The sequence below is a fragment of the Gracilinanus agilis genome, chromosome 5 (genome assembly GCF_016433145.1).
Source record: "Gracilinanus agilis isolate LMUSP501 chromosome 5, AgileGrace, whole genome shotgun sequence".
Classification (NCBI taxonomy): Eukaryota; Metazoa; Chordata; class Mammalia; order Didelphimorphia; family Didelphidae; genus Gracilinanus; species Gracilinanus agilis.
In genome coordinates this window covers 192190495-192207321 of record NC_058134.1, presented here as the reverse complement: position 1 = coordinate 192207321, position 16827 = coordinate 192190495, and the positions used below count along the sequence as shown (strand labels likewise).

Below are 16827 nucleotides of genomic sequence, written 5' to 3'. Positions count from 1 at the left end.
ATAATCTGAAATTCGTCAAACTAAACTCTTTTGGGGGCAAACTAAGCCAAAGAGATAAGATCTGGGGAAGTCACCTCCAGAATTGGACCTAGTCCGTATCCCCAGAGCCTGGTTTGCTGGGCAGTAGGTTGCTGGACATTAGTGGATAGGTGAAGGTTGAAGTCTCGGAATGGTCAGTATTCCTTAGCTACAACTCACCTTTGTATTGTAGTTGACATATAGCCAGTCAAAATCTTTCTCCTGAATTCCAGTCCAACATCACAAACTACCTATTGGAAGTTTCAGACTGGTATCCCGTAGACGTCTCAAACTTAGCCTGTCTAAAACAGAACTCTCTCATCCTCCCCAAATCTTTACTTCTTCCAGATTTCCTCCTTTTCCTTAAGCATCTCGCCATCCTTCCAGTCATTCAGATTCCCAACCTTGTAGTCTGTTTGACTCTTCACTCTCTTACCCCACATATCTAATGACTTGCCAAGTCTTCTCAATTATTTCTCCACAGCATCCCTCATCTCTGTCCCTTTGATTCCATAAAACAAGCACCCCTCTAGTTTAGGTCCTTATCATCTCTCAACTGAACTCATTCCAGTAGCCTCCTTATTGATCTCTCTTCCTAAAGTCTCTCTTTACTTTAATCTATCACACAACTGGCAAAGCGTAAGCTCTCACACACACCCCATGCTCATCTCAGTAAACTTCAGAGGTTTCCTATTTCTGTTTGGCCTCTACAGCCAAATACAAATCCTTTAAAAAATGTTTTTTAATCATTTAAAGTCTTTCACAACCTGGCTTCAACCTACCTTTTCAACTTTATTCTAACATGACTCTCTGTAAAAGATAAATTGAGTAACTGCAATATTTCGTTCATTATTTCTTTATAGCGTTATATCCCCTGCATGTAATTCGGTATTATAGTGATAAGTTACAACAATAGACTTACTAGAAGGGAAAATCCCAATTGTTGATTAAATGGTTATGAATGAGAATCAGTAATCAATAATAATATTGGGTGTTAGCTGAGGAAAACTTCCACCCTACCTTGCAAAATATCTTTGCCAAGGGGAGTTTTGTGAGTGTCTCTGGCATCCTAGAATATATCTGGGATTTTCTGAGGCTGTGGAATCATGTTATCTCTTTTGGCTTTGAAGCTACAGAATAATCTTGGCCACCTTGTTATCACTATATATGGAATGGATGGCTACGTCACCTGTGTGACAGAAAAGAGATACAGCAAAACGTGACTCTCTGGAAGAGGGAATTCAATAGAAATCACAACTGCCTGTTTTCAAGGCAAGAAAATTAAGGGTGCTCTACTTTCAAAGGAAAAAGAGATGTAGGTGACCTACTCCTTTTCCCTTTTATTCAAGAGGATTTGTATAATCTGACTGTTGCATAAAGTATAAATATCTGTCAGTCTGAAAAGTTTGAGGTCTCAGGCTATTCTGAAGATGCCCGAAGACCACTAATTCATTACACATTCACAATGAAGTTGGTTTTTCTCTGAAGAATGTTTTCCAGAATTTTCTTTTGCATATACTTTTTTCATATACTTTGTTGTCAACCCAAATTAACCTTCTTGCTATTTCTCATAGCTGGTGTTCCATTTCTCTTCTTTACACCTGTATAGCTTACCTGTGCTTGGTATTTACTCCCACCTCAACTTCTGCCTCATAGAATTCCTTGCTTTCTTCAAATATCAATTGAAGTACCACCTTATACAGGTCCTTTTTTTTTATCCCCTTAGTTTCTAGTACTCCCTCTCATCCAAAAAAAATTAACTTTCTTTGTAAAAACTCACGTGTCTTTTATATTTACATATACCATACAGGTAGGTATTTTATATACTTAAATAAGTATATATTGCCTTTCTCAATAGAATATAAGGGGATTGGGGCAGCTGGGTAGCTCAGTGGATTGAGAGTCAGACCTAGAGATGGGAGGGCCTACGTTCAAATCTGGCCTCAGACACTTCCCAGCTGTGTGACCCTGGGCAAGTCACTTGACCCCCATTGCCCACCCTTACCACTCTTCTACCTAGGAACCAATACAGAGAAGTTAAGGGTTAAAAAAATAAATTGAAAAAAAAAAAGAATATAAGGGGATTGAGGGAAAGGACTGTTTCATTTTTAGTTTTATACCTTTAGTGTATTGCCTGACTCATATTAGTCACTTAATAAATATATAGATTTTAGGGAGCAGTTAGGTGGCTTGATGGTTTGAGCACTAGACCTGAAGTCAGTAAGACATGACTTCAAATTCAGCCTCAGGTACTACCTGAGCAAGTTATTTTAACCTATTACTGCTTCAGTTTCATTTGTAAAAAGAAGGTAATAATAATAATACCCACCTCCAGAGTTGTTATAAAAATCAAGTCATGTATTTGCAAAGCATTTTGCAAACCTTGAACCTCCATATAAATGCCAGCTATTATTATTGCTTTCTTTCTTAAAATTATTTTTGTATAAACTTTATTTTTCTGTTTACATTATTTACTGTTTTTGCATGTGTGTTTATGTTTGTGATTTTTATGCTGTACCCTTTCATTAGCACCTCAAAATCAGGATCTATTTTGTTTTTTAAAATTGCTATCCGTGGCACTTAGCATACACTAGGCACTTAATAAATAGTTATCTAGTTGAACTATATACCTAAAGGCCATAAGAAACATCATCACAAGGGTGGCATTTAGCTGTAAATAATAAGCACTCTGACTAGGTTAGTGAAAAGAGAGCTCACTTTAGAATCAGTGCGAATATAGATTCTGCAATTTCTACTTGTATCATCTAGCACAAATCATTGGACTTGATACTTTAATAAATGATGTCATCAGGGAAGATATGGACATGGGAGAATATAGCAAAAAAATATTTTATAAATGTTGTTCAGGACTAAGAAATGAAAGCGGACAGAAGTTTGTAGATTACAGGGGTGTTTCCTACCCAGATACCAGGAAAGCTTAAAAAAGAAAGTCCAGAGTTACTTGCTATAGTGAATGAACATAAAAAACGTAAATGAGATTCATGGAATGATTCAATGGAAAGAAATAAAGGTTTACCAATGTAGATAATTCTCAAATCAATTGTATTGAGTCAACCATCAACTAGTTAGACCAAAGGTCAAAAGTACTATCAAATTAGAAGTAATAATAAAAGTGAAAAGATACTGTATATAGTTACTTATTCAAATCCAACTGATTACACTTATTTATTAAAATTAGGCAATAGATAAAAGAAAAACCATTGACATTGTTTTTCACTATTTCCTGTAGAAGTTTAACTAATGAAAAGCATTTTCAGACACCAGAACTTTTTTCAGATTACAGATATCCTTGAGATAATACTTTGGAGAATGGCTTCCTTTATAACATGTAGTCCACTGCTGACAAATGCTTCTCAAGCAATATAACCTTGCCTTCTTATTCAGTATCTTTCCTAGTTACCTTTTACCATAGTGCTTCATTCCTGGGGTCCTACTTTCCCTACAGGTCCTATAAGGATATGGGCAGATTTATCTAAGTCAGAAATTCTTAACTTGGAGATCATGAACTTTAAAAAACATTCTGATAAATATAATTGGTTTCCTTTGCAATTCTGTTATTTTAAACATTTAAAATAGTATTTCCCCTTCATTATTATTATTATTCCAAATGTTTATAAATCCAAACAAAACTAACATTTCCCTATATGAAGAAAAAGAAGATATTACACAAATTAAATCACAAGTATCTTATATAGAACTTACTTTTCTTCATATCTACATAACAGTTCCCATCCATGAGTGTCCCAACCCCTCTGCCTTCCCCACGTCACATAATATATCATCGGGGAGGCTAACGTGTTCATATAAATTAAGTCTTTGATGTTTTATCTTTCTATTCATGTTCTAGACATAATATCCTCAGTTTATTCTCTTAGTATTACTTTTGTGGTTGTGTATAATGTTCTACTGGTTCTACTCACTTTCACTGTTCATTATTTCATAAAGTTCTTTTCAGGTTTGTTCTTTAAATTAGTTTGTTCATCATTTCTTGTGGAGCAATAGTATTCTGTCATAATTATATACCACAATTTATTTAGCCATTCCCAATTGATGGGCATCTCCTCAGTTTCCAATTCTTTGCCATCACCAAAAGAGCAGCTGGAAATATTTTGGAACATATGGGTTCATTTCCTCATTCCCTAATCTTCTTGTCAAACAGAGTCAGCAATAATATTTCTCAGTCTAAGGGCATACACAGTTGTGCAACTCTCTGTGTGTAATTCCAAATTGCTCTCCAAAATCAGTGTCCCATTTTTCCATATCTCCTCCATCATATGTCACTTTACCCTTTTGTCATTTTAGCCAGTCTGGTGGGTGTGAGGTGATAGCTCAGAGTTGTTTTGGTTTGCATTTCTGTAATCAGTAGGGATTTGGAACATTTTTTCATATCCCTATATATGTCTTTGATTTCTTCATCTAAAAATTGTCTGTTCATATGTTTTACCCATTTATCAATTGAGAATGGCTCTTATTCTTTTTTTCTAATTTTTATTTAGAATATTTTTCCATGGTTACATGATTCATGATCCTCCCAGCCCCTGCCTTCTCCTGTCCTTCTCCCAAAGCTGACAAGCAGTTCCACTGGGTTATACATGTATCATTGTTCAAAACCTATTTCTATGTTATTCATATTTGCAGTAGAGTGATCTTTTAACATCAAAACCCTAATCTTTTCCATATCTTGCTACGTGATTCATCATATATTTTTCTAATGTGTTTTTGTTCCACAGTTCTTTCTCTGGATGCGTATAGTGTTCTTTCTCCTATATTCCCTTGGATTATCCTGGGTCATTGCATTCTAGCTGGTAGAAAAGTACATTACATTCAATTGTGTCATAACGTGTCCTTCTCTGAGTATAATGTTCTTCTGGTTCTGCTCCTTTTGGTCTGCATCAATTCCTGGAGGTCATTCATGGAATTCCTCCATTTTTTTATTCCTTTTGGCACAATGATATTCCATCACCAACATATACCACAATTTATTCAGCCATTCCCCAATCGATGGACAACCCCTCATTTTCCAATTTTTTGGCCACCACAAAGAGCAAGGCTATGGATATTTTTGTATGTTTTTTTCCTTGTTATCTCTTTGTGGTACAAACCGAGCAGTGGTATGGCTGTATCAAAGGGCAGGCATTCATTTAAAGTCCTTTGTGCATTGTTCCAAATTGCCCTCCAGAATGGCTAAACCAATTCACAACTTCACCAATAGTGTATTAGTGTCCCAATTTTTGCCACACCCCCTCCAACATTTATCACTTTCCTTTGCTGTCATATTGGCCAGTCCGCTAGGTGTGAGGTGGTATCTCAAGAGTTGTTTTAATTTGCATTTCTCTAATCAGGAAGGATTTAGAACACTTTTTCATGTGCTGATGGCTCTTATTTTTATAAATTTGACAAATTCTCTGTATATTTTAGATATGAGACCTCTATCTGAGGGGCTGTTTATAAATCTCCCCTCCCCCTACCATTCTCTGCTTTCCTTTTAATCTTAGCAGAGTTTATTTTATTTGTACAAAAATTTTGCAATTTAATGTATTCAAAATTAATGTCACATTTCAATGCTCTCCATCTCTTATTGACTCATAAATTCATTTCCTACCCATAAATCTGATAAGTAGTATGTCCCCTGTTCTTCTAATTTACTTATGATATCCCCTTTTATGTCTAGATCATGTATCCATTTTGATCTTATCTTAGCGAATAGTCTATAATGTTGGTCTATACCTAGTTTTTACCACACTAGTTTCATTATCTCATCAATTTTTTTCCCAAAACAATGATTGGTTATCCACAAATCCTGTATATATGGTTTTGTCAAATACAAGATTACTATAATCTTTCACTGGCATTTTTTGTGTATCTTTCCTATTCTATTACAATCACTAGAAATCATAGGTATAAATGGAGTTTTTCTTAACATGATATGAATCACCAACCTAAAACCATCAGCAACTCTTACCTGTAATTGGGAGAAACTAGAAGCCTACTCAACAAGATCAAGAAACAAAGATGCCCATTATCACCAGTATTATTTAACATAGCATTAGGAATGCCAGCAATAGCAATAAGAAAAGAAAAAGAAAACAAAAGAATCAGAATGGGCAAAGAGGTAATAAAACAATCTCTGTTTGCTGATGACATAATGGTATATGAAGAAAATTCCATAAAATCAACTTAATAGTTAATAGCAACTATAAATAATTTTTAGCCAAGTAGCAGGATATAAAATAAATCCATATAAATCATTAGCATTTTCATATATGGCAAAGTCCTGCAAGAAGAGATAGAAAGAGATATTCCATTTAAAATAATAACAGAATAAAAAACGTGGGAGTATATTCCTGCCAAAATAAAACCAGGAACTCTAAGAGCATAACTATAAAACATTTTTTACACAAATAAAGTCAGTTGGAGAAACATTAATTGTTCATGGATGGGCATAATCAATATAATTAAAATGACAATCTTAACTAAGTTAATCTACTTATTCAATGCATCCCAATTAAGTTACCAATTTTATATTGTTAGAAAAAATAATAACAAAATTCATTTGGAAGAATAAGAGCTCAAGAATATAAAAAAATTCATTAAGAAAAATGTAAAGGAAGGAGGTTTAGCAGTACCAGATTTTAAATTATATTAGAAAGCACTAATTCTCAAAACCATCTGGGACTAAGAAATGGAAAGGTAGACCTGTGGTACAGAACAGATATGAAAAAATATAGTGAGAAATTCCATAAGTTTTACTAGACAGACAAAGGAGTCAACTTCGCAAAAATGATTAAGAGCCCTTGTTCTAAGGGAGAGGTTGCCTTCTTTCTCCTTTCTTAATGCATAGTTTGGTTGTCTTCTGTATAAGTCCCCTTCCCCTCATAGAACTATCTACTATGATGCTGGCTCTCTCCCACCCTGACTGTCCTCTGTGCTACTGATGCTGCCACTCTGGCTTCAACTGTTTTCTGAACCAGTATTGTTTTATCATTCTCAGCTCTCAACTTCACATAAAATAATTACTGGTTATATCTTAAATTGCTATAAAAAAGGTAAAAAGAATCAAAAGAACCCCTAAACCAAATGTTACCAAACATTTCATCTCTTTGTAAGAAAGAAGAGGCAATATCAGCAAAAATAAAAGGTAATCAAGGACGTTAAAAACTATAGAACCAAAAATTTTTCTCATCTCTTTAAAATCTTTGAGAGGCACTGTGCCATAGATGATAGAATTATATATTTGGAGTAAAGAATACATGGAATTCAATTTTGCTTACACTGCTTAATACATATGGTACTCTGGGCAAGTTTCTTGACTTCTCTGAGAAACTCTCCAGGATTATCTCCTAAGTTATAGATGGGATGTCATTTGTATTAGTATTCTAGTGTTGAAACCACCGATCTTGATATATAAAATCTTTAAGAGAATGAAAAACACATATACAGGTATCTGAAGGAATAGGCACTCTTTCCCAAATAAAAAACCTCATCTTCATAGTCAGACATTTGATTGAAAGGCATAAATACAAGCTTTTACCTCATCAATTATTTTACTTTTACTCTATTAATTATCATACAACTTATTTTCCTTACTATCTTTTCTTATTTTGCCATACCACTTACCTTTTCCTTCTTGGGTCCATCTTTTTCTCAGTCCTTTTCTTCTTTCATTGAATACTTCATCATATTTACTCTTCCTTTAGCTTGTTGCTCTTTCAGCTTTTACTTGTTTTGCCTTTTTTTATCTCCTCAAAAAATCATGGAATTTCAGAATTGGAAGGGACCATGATGATTATCCAATCTATCCTCCCAAAAGAACTCCCATCCACCAAACCTCCAAAGAGAGGGAGCCTTCTGAGGCAACACATTCTATTTATGGATAGCTCCAATTTTTTTCTGAATTTTTCCTCTTATACAACCCAAATTTACCTCTCAGACTCTCACTCACAGTTCTTAGATCTACACTTAGGCCAAAATGGAGAAGTCTAATCCTTATGGCACAGGGCAGGTTTTCCAGTATTCAAAGACAGGTATCTTGACCTACATTTAAGATAAGTAGCCCAGTTCCTTCAACTAATTTTCATATTTCATGAACACAAAGCTTTCTACCAGTCTGATTGTTATTCTCTGGGTATTCTCCAGTTTGTCTGTTCCCTTCTTAATATATGGTGACCCAAATGAAACACAACACCCAGATGTGCCCAACCAGTATAGAATACAACATGACTGTTACCTTCTTATTCCTGGTAGCTGTGCCTCTCTTAATATAAGCCTTTGAGAGTGTTTCCTGAATACATTTCTATTGAGATGATGCCTGGTGTGCTCTGAAAATTCAGGAATTTCCATTTCTCCTTCCAGTTTTCTTTACTTAAAGACTTTCTTCCTAGCTTTCCACTCTGGTTCCTGGATTATCTTGCACGAGTATACTTTCTTAGCATGTAGTACTCCTTCCACCCATGCTTCTACCTATACTGTTTCCTTTTAGTAATATATCCATCCAGAGGCATTTCCTATTCATGAATCTAATATTATGTAGAGTACCTAATGAACTATATTAATGGAACCATTATCCCTCCATGGCTTCATGAAATCCATGAGATCAGATTTGCCTATTTGCATTAATACCTCTATTCCATCTTTCTTGTTGCCTGTATTTTGTGCATTTGTTGATAGATGTTTAAAAGCTATTTGCTTCAAGGTTAGATTTTTGGTTTTTTTGTCACTTATGGGTTTCTCAATTGCTATTCTTTTTCCAACATTTTATCTGCTTTTTGTGGTATGTAGTTTTGTCATGGGCGTTTTTCTCTTTCCCGTTTATTTTTGTTTATACCTCTTTTGATTATATTTGTAAGACACCAGACAAATATATTCTTAAGTGCCTTTGTTAGGTGCACCCAGTTCCTGGTCAGGATGTTGTTGTTATATTTTAAGCAGTAATTCAGAATTCTTTAGAATCTTTGGCACCGTTTCCTAGGTCCATTCTGGAAGTTTTTTTGTGCTGACACAAATCTCACTAGATATGGGTAACAGTCTTCCTTTCTGACAGATTTCAGAAAGTTTTCTGTTACGTTTTGGGTATTATCCCTGAATAGGAAGTCACCAGTTATCAGTATTCTATTCTTCTTCCTTTGACTTACTGGATGACCTCTAACTTTGGCTAGATGTTTCGATATATCTTTTCTTGGAGGGCAAGTAACTACTTTCTCCTTTGAGTATCTAGTTTCTTCCACTTTAGAAAGAATTTCAAGCTCTTAAAAAATCTGTAGTGCTTCATATTTTCTTCTTCTACTCTTTAAATGCTTGATGGAGGTCAGGGGTCCTTTCTGCCCCTTCAGATCTTTTCTCCCTCTATTCTCACTCCTCCACCCTCCTCCCTCCCAAATGAAGGCCCACTTTTGTTTTCTAGTTTGTTTTGAGGATCACTTCATTGTCTCTGATATCTTGGAATGGAGAAAAACATTTCTCTAGCCCTTTCACCTCATCTGGAGGAAACTTTGAAATATATATGCACAAGTATGTATGTAATTTGAATAGAGAGAGCAGTCACTTATCCATGGCATATTTAATGTCAGACACTCCAAATTCTTCCCATTCTCTGTTCTTCCTGGTAGTGAGATTCTAATTTCTCCCATCTTATATTGCTTGTGAGTATGTGGGTGATTATAACTCTTCCTTTAGTAAACTGTTAACACCTTCTCTTGCTCTTTTATCATCTCTTAACAACTTAAAAGCCACACTGAATTTTTTTTATCTTCTCTTATTAAAATCTTGACTTGCCTCATCTGAGGCGTATGGGCATTGAATGTCCAAGGACTAGCATCTAGCATCTCTTGTGTGAGGGCTTGGCAGTTACTTTTCAGAGCTGTTTATTCACCTTTGGTGTCCATCTGGCATTTAGCTCTCACTTGTGGTTCCAAGAAGATGGAGTATAGCAGCTACATACCAGTAACCATCTTGGCAGAAAGATAATGGATGAGGAACAAAAAAGGCAGACATGCATGCATAAAGCCTTAGAGGTGTCCAATGGACAATCAGGAGGAAGAGAACCATGGATGCTGCAGAAGATGAGAGAATCAAGATGGGGAGGGGGTTGTCAGCAGAGTTAAATCCCGTGGAGAATTCAGGCTCCTTGAGGGCAGGAACGGTTTCACATCTCTCTTTGTACTTGGCATTTGGTAGGAAGTTAAAAAATGCTTGTTGAATGAATACATTTTGGAGTGGAGATGAAGACTGAGAAAAGACCTTTGGGTTTGACAGCTAAGAGATCACTGATGATCTTGTAGTTTTGTAGAACTACATTTTGCTGGAAACAGAAATCATATTCCTAAGTCAGTTAGTCAACAAACATTTATTAAGCTCCAACTATGGGTTAGCTGAGGATGCAAAAAGAGGCAAAAGATAGATCTCTTCCTCAAAGAACTCACAGTCTAATAGGATGAGGAGCCAACAAGTGATTGAGAAGAAACAATTGTATAGGCTATTTTTTTTCTGGAAAATTAGTAATCAAAAGGAGAAATGATGAATGAGAAGTGTTTGGTTTTGAGGGAAAAGGAGATCTGAATATATGGTTGTTTAATAGACAGATAGACAGACAGACAAACACATATCTGACCTTTTTTGTTAGTTTTGGTCAGAACCTGTGATTTTGTCAGTGTGGCGAATGCCTTTTCCAATGTAGATCAGTAAGTCATTTTTTTTAGAGAGTTGTTTGAGGTAGAGAGGCTTAACCCCAATTCTTCTTGACCCCAAGACCTATTTTCTATGCTACCACACATTTTTTAAAAAGTATATTTTCTTTATTTCTTCAATCAGTTATTGAATAAAACGATCTGATTTTATTTTTATTAGTTTCATATCATTATAGAAATAATTGTGAGATTGTGAAAACTCATTTCCATTTTTGGAAAGATTGATAAACTAATAGATGAGAAGAATTTTTTGGCTATAGTTACCTAGTTCTTAGCAAAACTTATTTTATTTATTTATTTAGAATGTTTTTTCATGGTTATATCATTCATGTTCTCTTCCTTCCCTCTTCCCTCCCTAGAGCTGACAAGCAATTCCACTGGGTTATACATGTATTATTTTAGCAAAACTTATGATAAAAATCTTTCATACTATACTATTGTTGTGGAGAAAATAGAAAGATATATATTTTATATTAATGCAATCAGATGGATACAGAGGTGGTTGAATGTCTGAACTCAAAGTCCCTGTCTGCCTCCTTCAGTGTTATATATTATTATAATACTCAGGTGTGAGAGGGGATGTGGGTAGTATTTAAAGAACAGAGATGCTGCCACATTCACTTTAAGCTGGCTATGTTTATTGTCTAGTAGCATATAAGCTCAAAATGTAAGAATTACTCATATAAAAATAACTATTATATATAATAACACAGGTCAGTGTTAATGAGGTGAGAGGTCTAGTGGAGTGCCCTGACATCTGTACTGGGTTCTGTACTATTTAATTTTTTTATTCTGAACTTGGATGAAGGTATAGATGGCATACTCCTCAAATTTGTTGATGACATAAATCTGAGAGGGATATATACCATACTGGATGACGGAACCAGGACCCAAAAAGTTCTTGCCTAGGAAGACGACATTTAATAAGGATAAAAGTAAAGTTATCTATTTAGATATATCTACTCTGGTACTCAGATTCATGAGTAAAAGATGAGGAATGAATGGTAAACAGCAGTTTTAATGAAAAATATCTAGGATTTTAGTGAACTACAAGTTCATTATGAGTCACTAGTATGACATGGTAGCTCCAAAATCTAAAGCAATCTTAGGCTTCATTGAGAGATAGAGGTGATAGTTGTACTATACGCTGCCCTCCCATAGAGGATTGTGTTCAATTTTGGGCATCCCTGTTTAAGAAGATAAGTTGGAGAGATAAGATAGGATAAGAGAGGATGGCAACCAATGTAGTGAAGTCCATGTGATTTGAGGATGGATCGAAGTGGAGATGTTTAGCCTGGAGAACTGAAGACTCTGGATGCACGTAATACTATTTGAAGGGCTGATGTGTGGAGAAGGGCTTGTACTTCTTTAGTTTGGTCCTAGCAGGCAAAGCCAGAAGCAATCAATGAAAGTTGGAAAAAGTCAGATTTAAGCAGATAGGAAAAACTTTCTGCCAATTAGAGCTGTCTAAAAAAGGGAATAGGTTGCCTAAAGAAGTGATGTGATCCTCTCATTGAAGTTCTTTACATGAGGCTAAATGACTACTTGTTGAATATATTATAATGGAATTTCTTTTGTGCGCAGATTGGATTAGATGACTTCTGAGGTCTCTTTTAAATCCCTAGCTCTCAAATTCTGTGATTCTGTGATCCATTAGTTGGGCTAGTTTATTTTATTAAATTTATTACTTAAAAGCAACAACTCCCCTTAATACAATTCTCTACCAGATTTAAGTACACCTACGGTACTTAATGTATTTAAGTCTTGTATAGAATTTTATAAGGGGAAGGCTTTTTTTTTTTAAACTACACATATAACCAGTACTTAAGTCTGATGTCAAATTTTAAAAATGGAAGTTTTTTTGAAATAATATTTTATTTCCCCCCTCTTATATGTATAAACTATTTTATTTTTTAAAATAATGAGCATAAAGGAAATTTTATTCTCTTTAAACAAACAGTTTTTCATCTGATTTAAAGCTATAAAGAGTTTTCTAATTAGCTTGAAATTTTTCTTCCTTTTGTTTTAGGTTCTGATTTCATTAAGACCTCTACAGGAAAAGAAGCAGTAAATGCTACCTTTCCTGTAGCTATAGTGATGGTTCGGGCCATTAGAGACTTCTTTTGGAAAACTGGAAAGAAGGTATCTTTATTGCAAGCAGATCTTTCTTCTAAATAAAAATAATGTTGCCTATGATACCATTTACAGCCATGATAACTTTTTTTAATATACCAAAGGCATGAATGACTTACCTTTATTAAGATAAATGTTTAATTTACCTTTCATTACAAAAGAACAAATTTATGGTGAAAAACGTTCTATTAACAGAAAGTGAGTGTGAGTGGAGGTGTAAGTGTGTGTGACCGAGATGTAAACTGACTTTCTCTCCTTTTATTAACTGAAGACAATTTTATCACTGACAAGAGATTCCTAAATGGGTTCTTTAACGAACTAATTTTGCTGCTACACAGAGGCTTTCTGGCAAGGCATTGGCTAGTGAAAACAGGTTAATGCAGAAATTAAACTTCCTTGAGGAACGGAAAAAATTGCAGACTAACATTTATTGAATGATAAGCTGTGGTGGTGATATGAAAAGTATGCAATATAATGGGAAATAATCTTTTCCTGTCATTATTGAAGGACACACATAAATTGGTTTTTCTGTTGGGAAACCCCTGGTCCAGAAAAACTTATTACTTTTAATAATATGAGGTGAAGAGAAAATTCTTGAGGAGATGAACTTATTAAACAAAATAATGAAATACTGTGAAACAGCAGGGAAAAGGTAGCTAGGCGTTATATAGCTCTTGAATTAAATATCCATTTTTGCGTTTTATGGCAGTTGGATGTGCTCTCTGGAAGACTGTTAAGCTGAGGAGGGTATATGCTGGCCTTTGTCAACTTTTGAAAAATAATAATTTTGGGGAAAAATATATGTAGTTAAAAGGGAAAAAATATATGAAGTATTTTTTTAAAATGTGCTTAGATTTTTCTTTTTGTATCAAGTTGCTTGTTAGCTGCAAATTATCTTAGGGAATTTTTTTTTTTTACACAAGTAGGGCAAAGGCAGAATGCCTTTAAAATATTTTTACTTTTCCTTCCTTGAAGCCCTTTAAAACCAATCTTTACACTCTCACAGAAAGGAAATTCTAAAAAATCCTTTTAATCCTTTGCCAATTGGATATGACAACTTTATATGTAGCTACAATTCAAGTTCATTATGAAGAAGAACCCTTTTTTTGGTTTGGATGGGCCTGGTTCTTCCAGAAATTTTTTTTCATGATGAATAATTCTATATTCTGTCATACTGAGAAAAACATAGACAAAATAAATATAAGAAATTTATTCTTCCCAGCCTTGGGGCCCTCCAACACACACACACACACACACACACACACACACACACAGAGCTTAACAATGATACCTTAGTTAAGTAGAAATATATTAGACTTTGGGGCAGAATAGCCGTGGCACAATTATAGATCCGACCTCTGCCCCTTTAAACTAAGATGTCTTGGAGCAAGATTATTCCACTAGTGTATTTATTAGACCTTATGACAACTGAGTTGTTCTTAGAAACTAATAACTTTGATAATCGAGGGCCCAATTCTGCCTCTTGTGACTATTGATGATGTCTTTCTTTAGGCAGTATAAACAAAATTTCCAATTTCACTTAGAAAGATAGAAATGCAAGGCAGATTTCACTTATTTTTGTAAAATGAGCAATTGGGTATGTATCTGCAAAGTTGGTAAAACCTCTTCTGTTGGTAACAAGTGATAGCTAGATCCAGTGACCAAATAGAAAGAAAACAAAACAACCCCACAATAACACTGGGCTAGAAGGCAGAAAGGGAATGTTCTAATTCTAACTCTTGAGTTGAGCTAAATTACCTCCACAGTTCCTTCTGGCTCCAACATCTTAGGTTGTAAAGTTGCATGTTACTGAGGTGAAAGGTGTTTTAAGTATGTGATGCTGCCTGGCTCATAGACCGTGCTTAGTTATACTCCTGAAATGTGAAGAGTTATTATTTTAGCATTGATTTTGTAACTCATTGTTTTCCATATTCGTTTTTAAAAAGATGGAGTTGCTTTGGAAGCTCTTTTTTAGATACAACACCCAAAATGCTTTATTATTGTATTTAAATGATTAAAATGTATACATGTATTGTACCACTTTTTGAGTTCTTCTGCCTGCTTTTCATCATCTTTCTGCCTATATTATCACTAGTAGGCTATTTATCAAGTACTTTTTTTTTAAAAACTGTTTCTCTTTAGAGAGAGAGAACATGATAAAATGGAAAGATTTTGGAGTTGGAAGACCTGATTTCAAGTCTTATCTCTGATCCTAATCACATGAGCTCAAGCACAACTTTTTTAAGCCTTGATTTTTCTCAACTCTAGAATGGGGATAAGGTTATAATAAAATTGCTCTCCAAATTGAAAGCACTATAAAATGTTGGTTATTCATTTTGATGTCTGTTTCCTTATTGCTTAACTTCTCTCTCTCTCTCTCTCTCTCTCTCTCTCTCTCTCTCTCTCTCTCTCTCTCTCTCTCTCTCTCTCTCTTTGTGGGAAGAGCAAGCAGTATTCTTCCTTCTTGTTTTCTTGGTTGAATTTCTACCTATATTCCCTCACATCTAGCTCAAATGCCACTTCTTTCCTGAAGTTCCTCTGTTTGCAAATTTCTTCCCCCTCAGAGTACACTTTACTTTTTGCTTCTCCAGTGCCCTTACCATGCACTGTAGTATTCGGTGTTTGTGTTTTATCTCTTATGAGACTCCCTGAGGAAAGGGTGCTTAGTAAGTATTTGTAGGATAGAACTAAATTGTTTCCAATAAAAAAAGTCCATGTCTAGTTTTCTAGGGATCCATGGACCAAAAATGTTTGAGAACCACTCCTCAACTGGTTTTAAGGCATTCAGTCAAAACAAATGGCTTTTTTCCTGTCTCTTTTTTTAGATAGGTTTTAAACCGGCAGGAGGTATCCGGACTGCAAAGGATTCTCTTGCTTGGCTCTCACTTATTAAAGAGGAGCTTGGGGACGAATGGCTGAAACCAGAACTCTTTCGCATAGGAGCCAGCACTTTGCTTTCTGACATTGAGAGACAGGTGAGTTGCTGTAAGACCTTCACGTCAGGGTATGGCTCCCCCCTGCCCCTCTTCAATTAAGTCTGCATGGGTTTTTGAGAAACAAATTAAAAGTTGCATATCTCTCTGTGTAATACTTGCAAATTATAGTTTTCTCCAGAGAGGATTTAAAAGTCCAAAACTGGAAATGAAAATCCATCTGTTTCATTTTATTGTCAAATCCCCTTTGTGCCTTTCCTCATCTATCCCTGATGAGTCAGCGTAGTGTGGTGGAAAGAGCACTGGCTTTGAGGACAAAAGGCCTCACTTTGAATTCCTGCTCTGCTCTGTAAATACCATTAGACCATTTAATGTCTCTGGGCCTCAGTTTCCTCATTTGTAAAATGAAGGCATGAGCCTGGATGACTTCTAACCATTCTAGATCTAAATTCTGTGATCCTTTACCTGATATCTTTTGAGAGATGGGTTGGGGTCCATATAGTATTAGGGTTTTATTGTTCATATTTTGAATCAAAATTTTAAATTTTCTTTCTAGATCTACCATCATGTAACTGGAAGATATGCAGCTTATCATGATCTTCCAATGGCTTAAATAAGTGCCCAATGCTGGAAGAACTTTATGCAAGAACATCTTACTGTATGTATGTATATATGTGGACATATATATACATATATGCACATATGTATGCATACATATATATGACCATACGCATTTCTACCAGTCATTGAAACTGTCTGATTAAAAAGGATTTGCAAAGTAGGTCAATGGCCGATTCTTTCTTTTGGGGTTGTCTTTGTAATTAAATCCAACGATGAAGGACAAGATGTTATCTGCCAGGGACTCTTATTTGAAGCCCAAAAGGCACATTTGAGCTGTTCATAATGGTTGTAAAATCAGCAGTGTTAATCTTTCTTAGACTTCTCTAAGTAATTTTTATGATAACTATGACAACATGCAAAGTCTGTGAAAAATATGAAAAAAGAAATGTTAGACGACTCCAGTAACACTTTGTAACAGG

The 16827-nt window shown here is 35.1% G+C and overlaps 1 protein-coding gene across 1 annotated transcript in view; it reads left to right on the top strand.

Moving 5' to 3' along the window:
- DERA (deoxyribose-phosphate aldolase) overlaps window positions 1–16568 on the top strand; it is a 146800-nt gene extending 130232 nt beyond the window's left edge. The window contains exons 7-9 of the mRNA XM_044677478.1: window positions 12751–12863; window positions 15680–15829; window positions 16344–16568. Of these exons, the coding sequence (XP_044533413.1) occupies window positions 12751–12863; window positions 15680–15829; window positions 16344–16400 (320 nt within the window). The 3' untranslated portion in view covers window positions 16401–16568. The remainder of the gene's footprint in view (window positions 1–12750; window positions 12864–15679; window positions 15830–16343) is intronic.
- The last annotated feature ends 259 nt before the right edge of the window (window positions 16569–16827 follow it).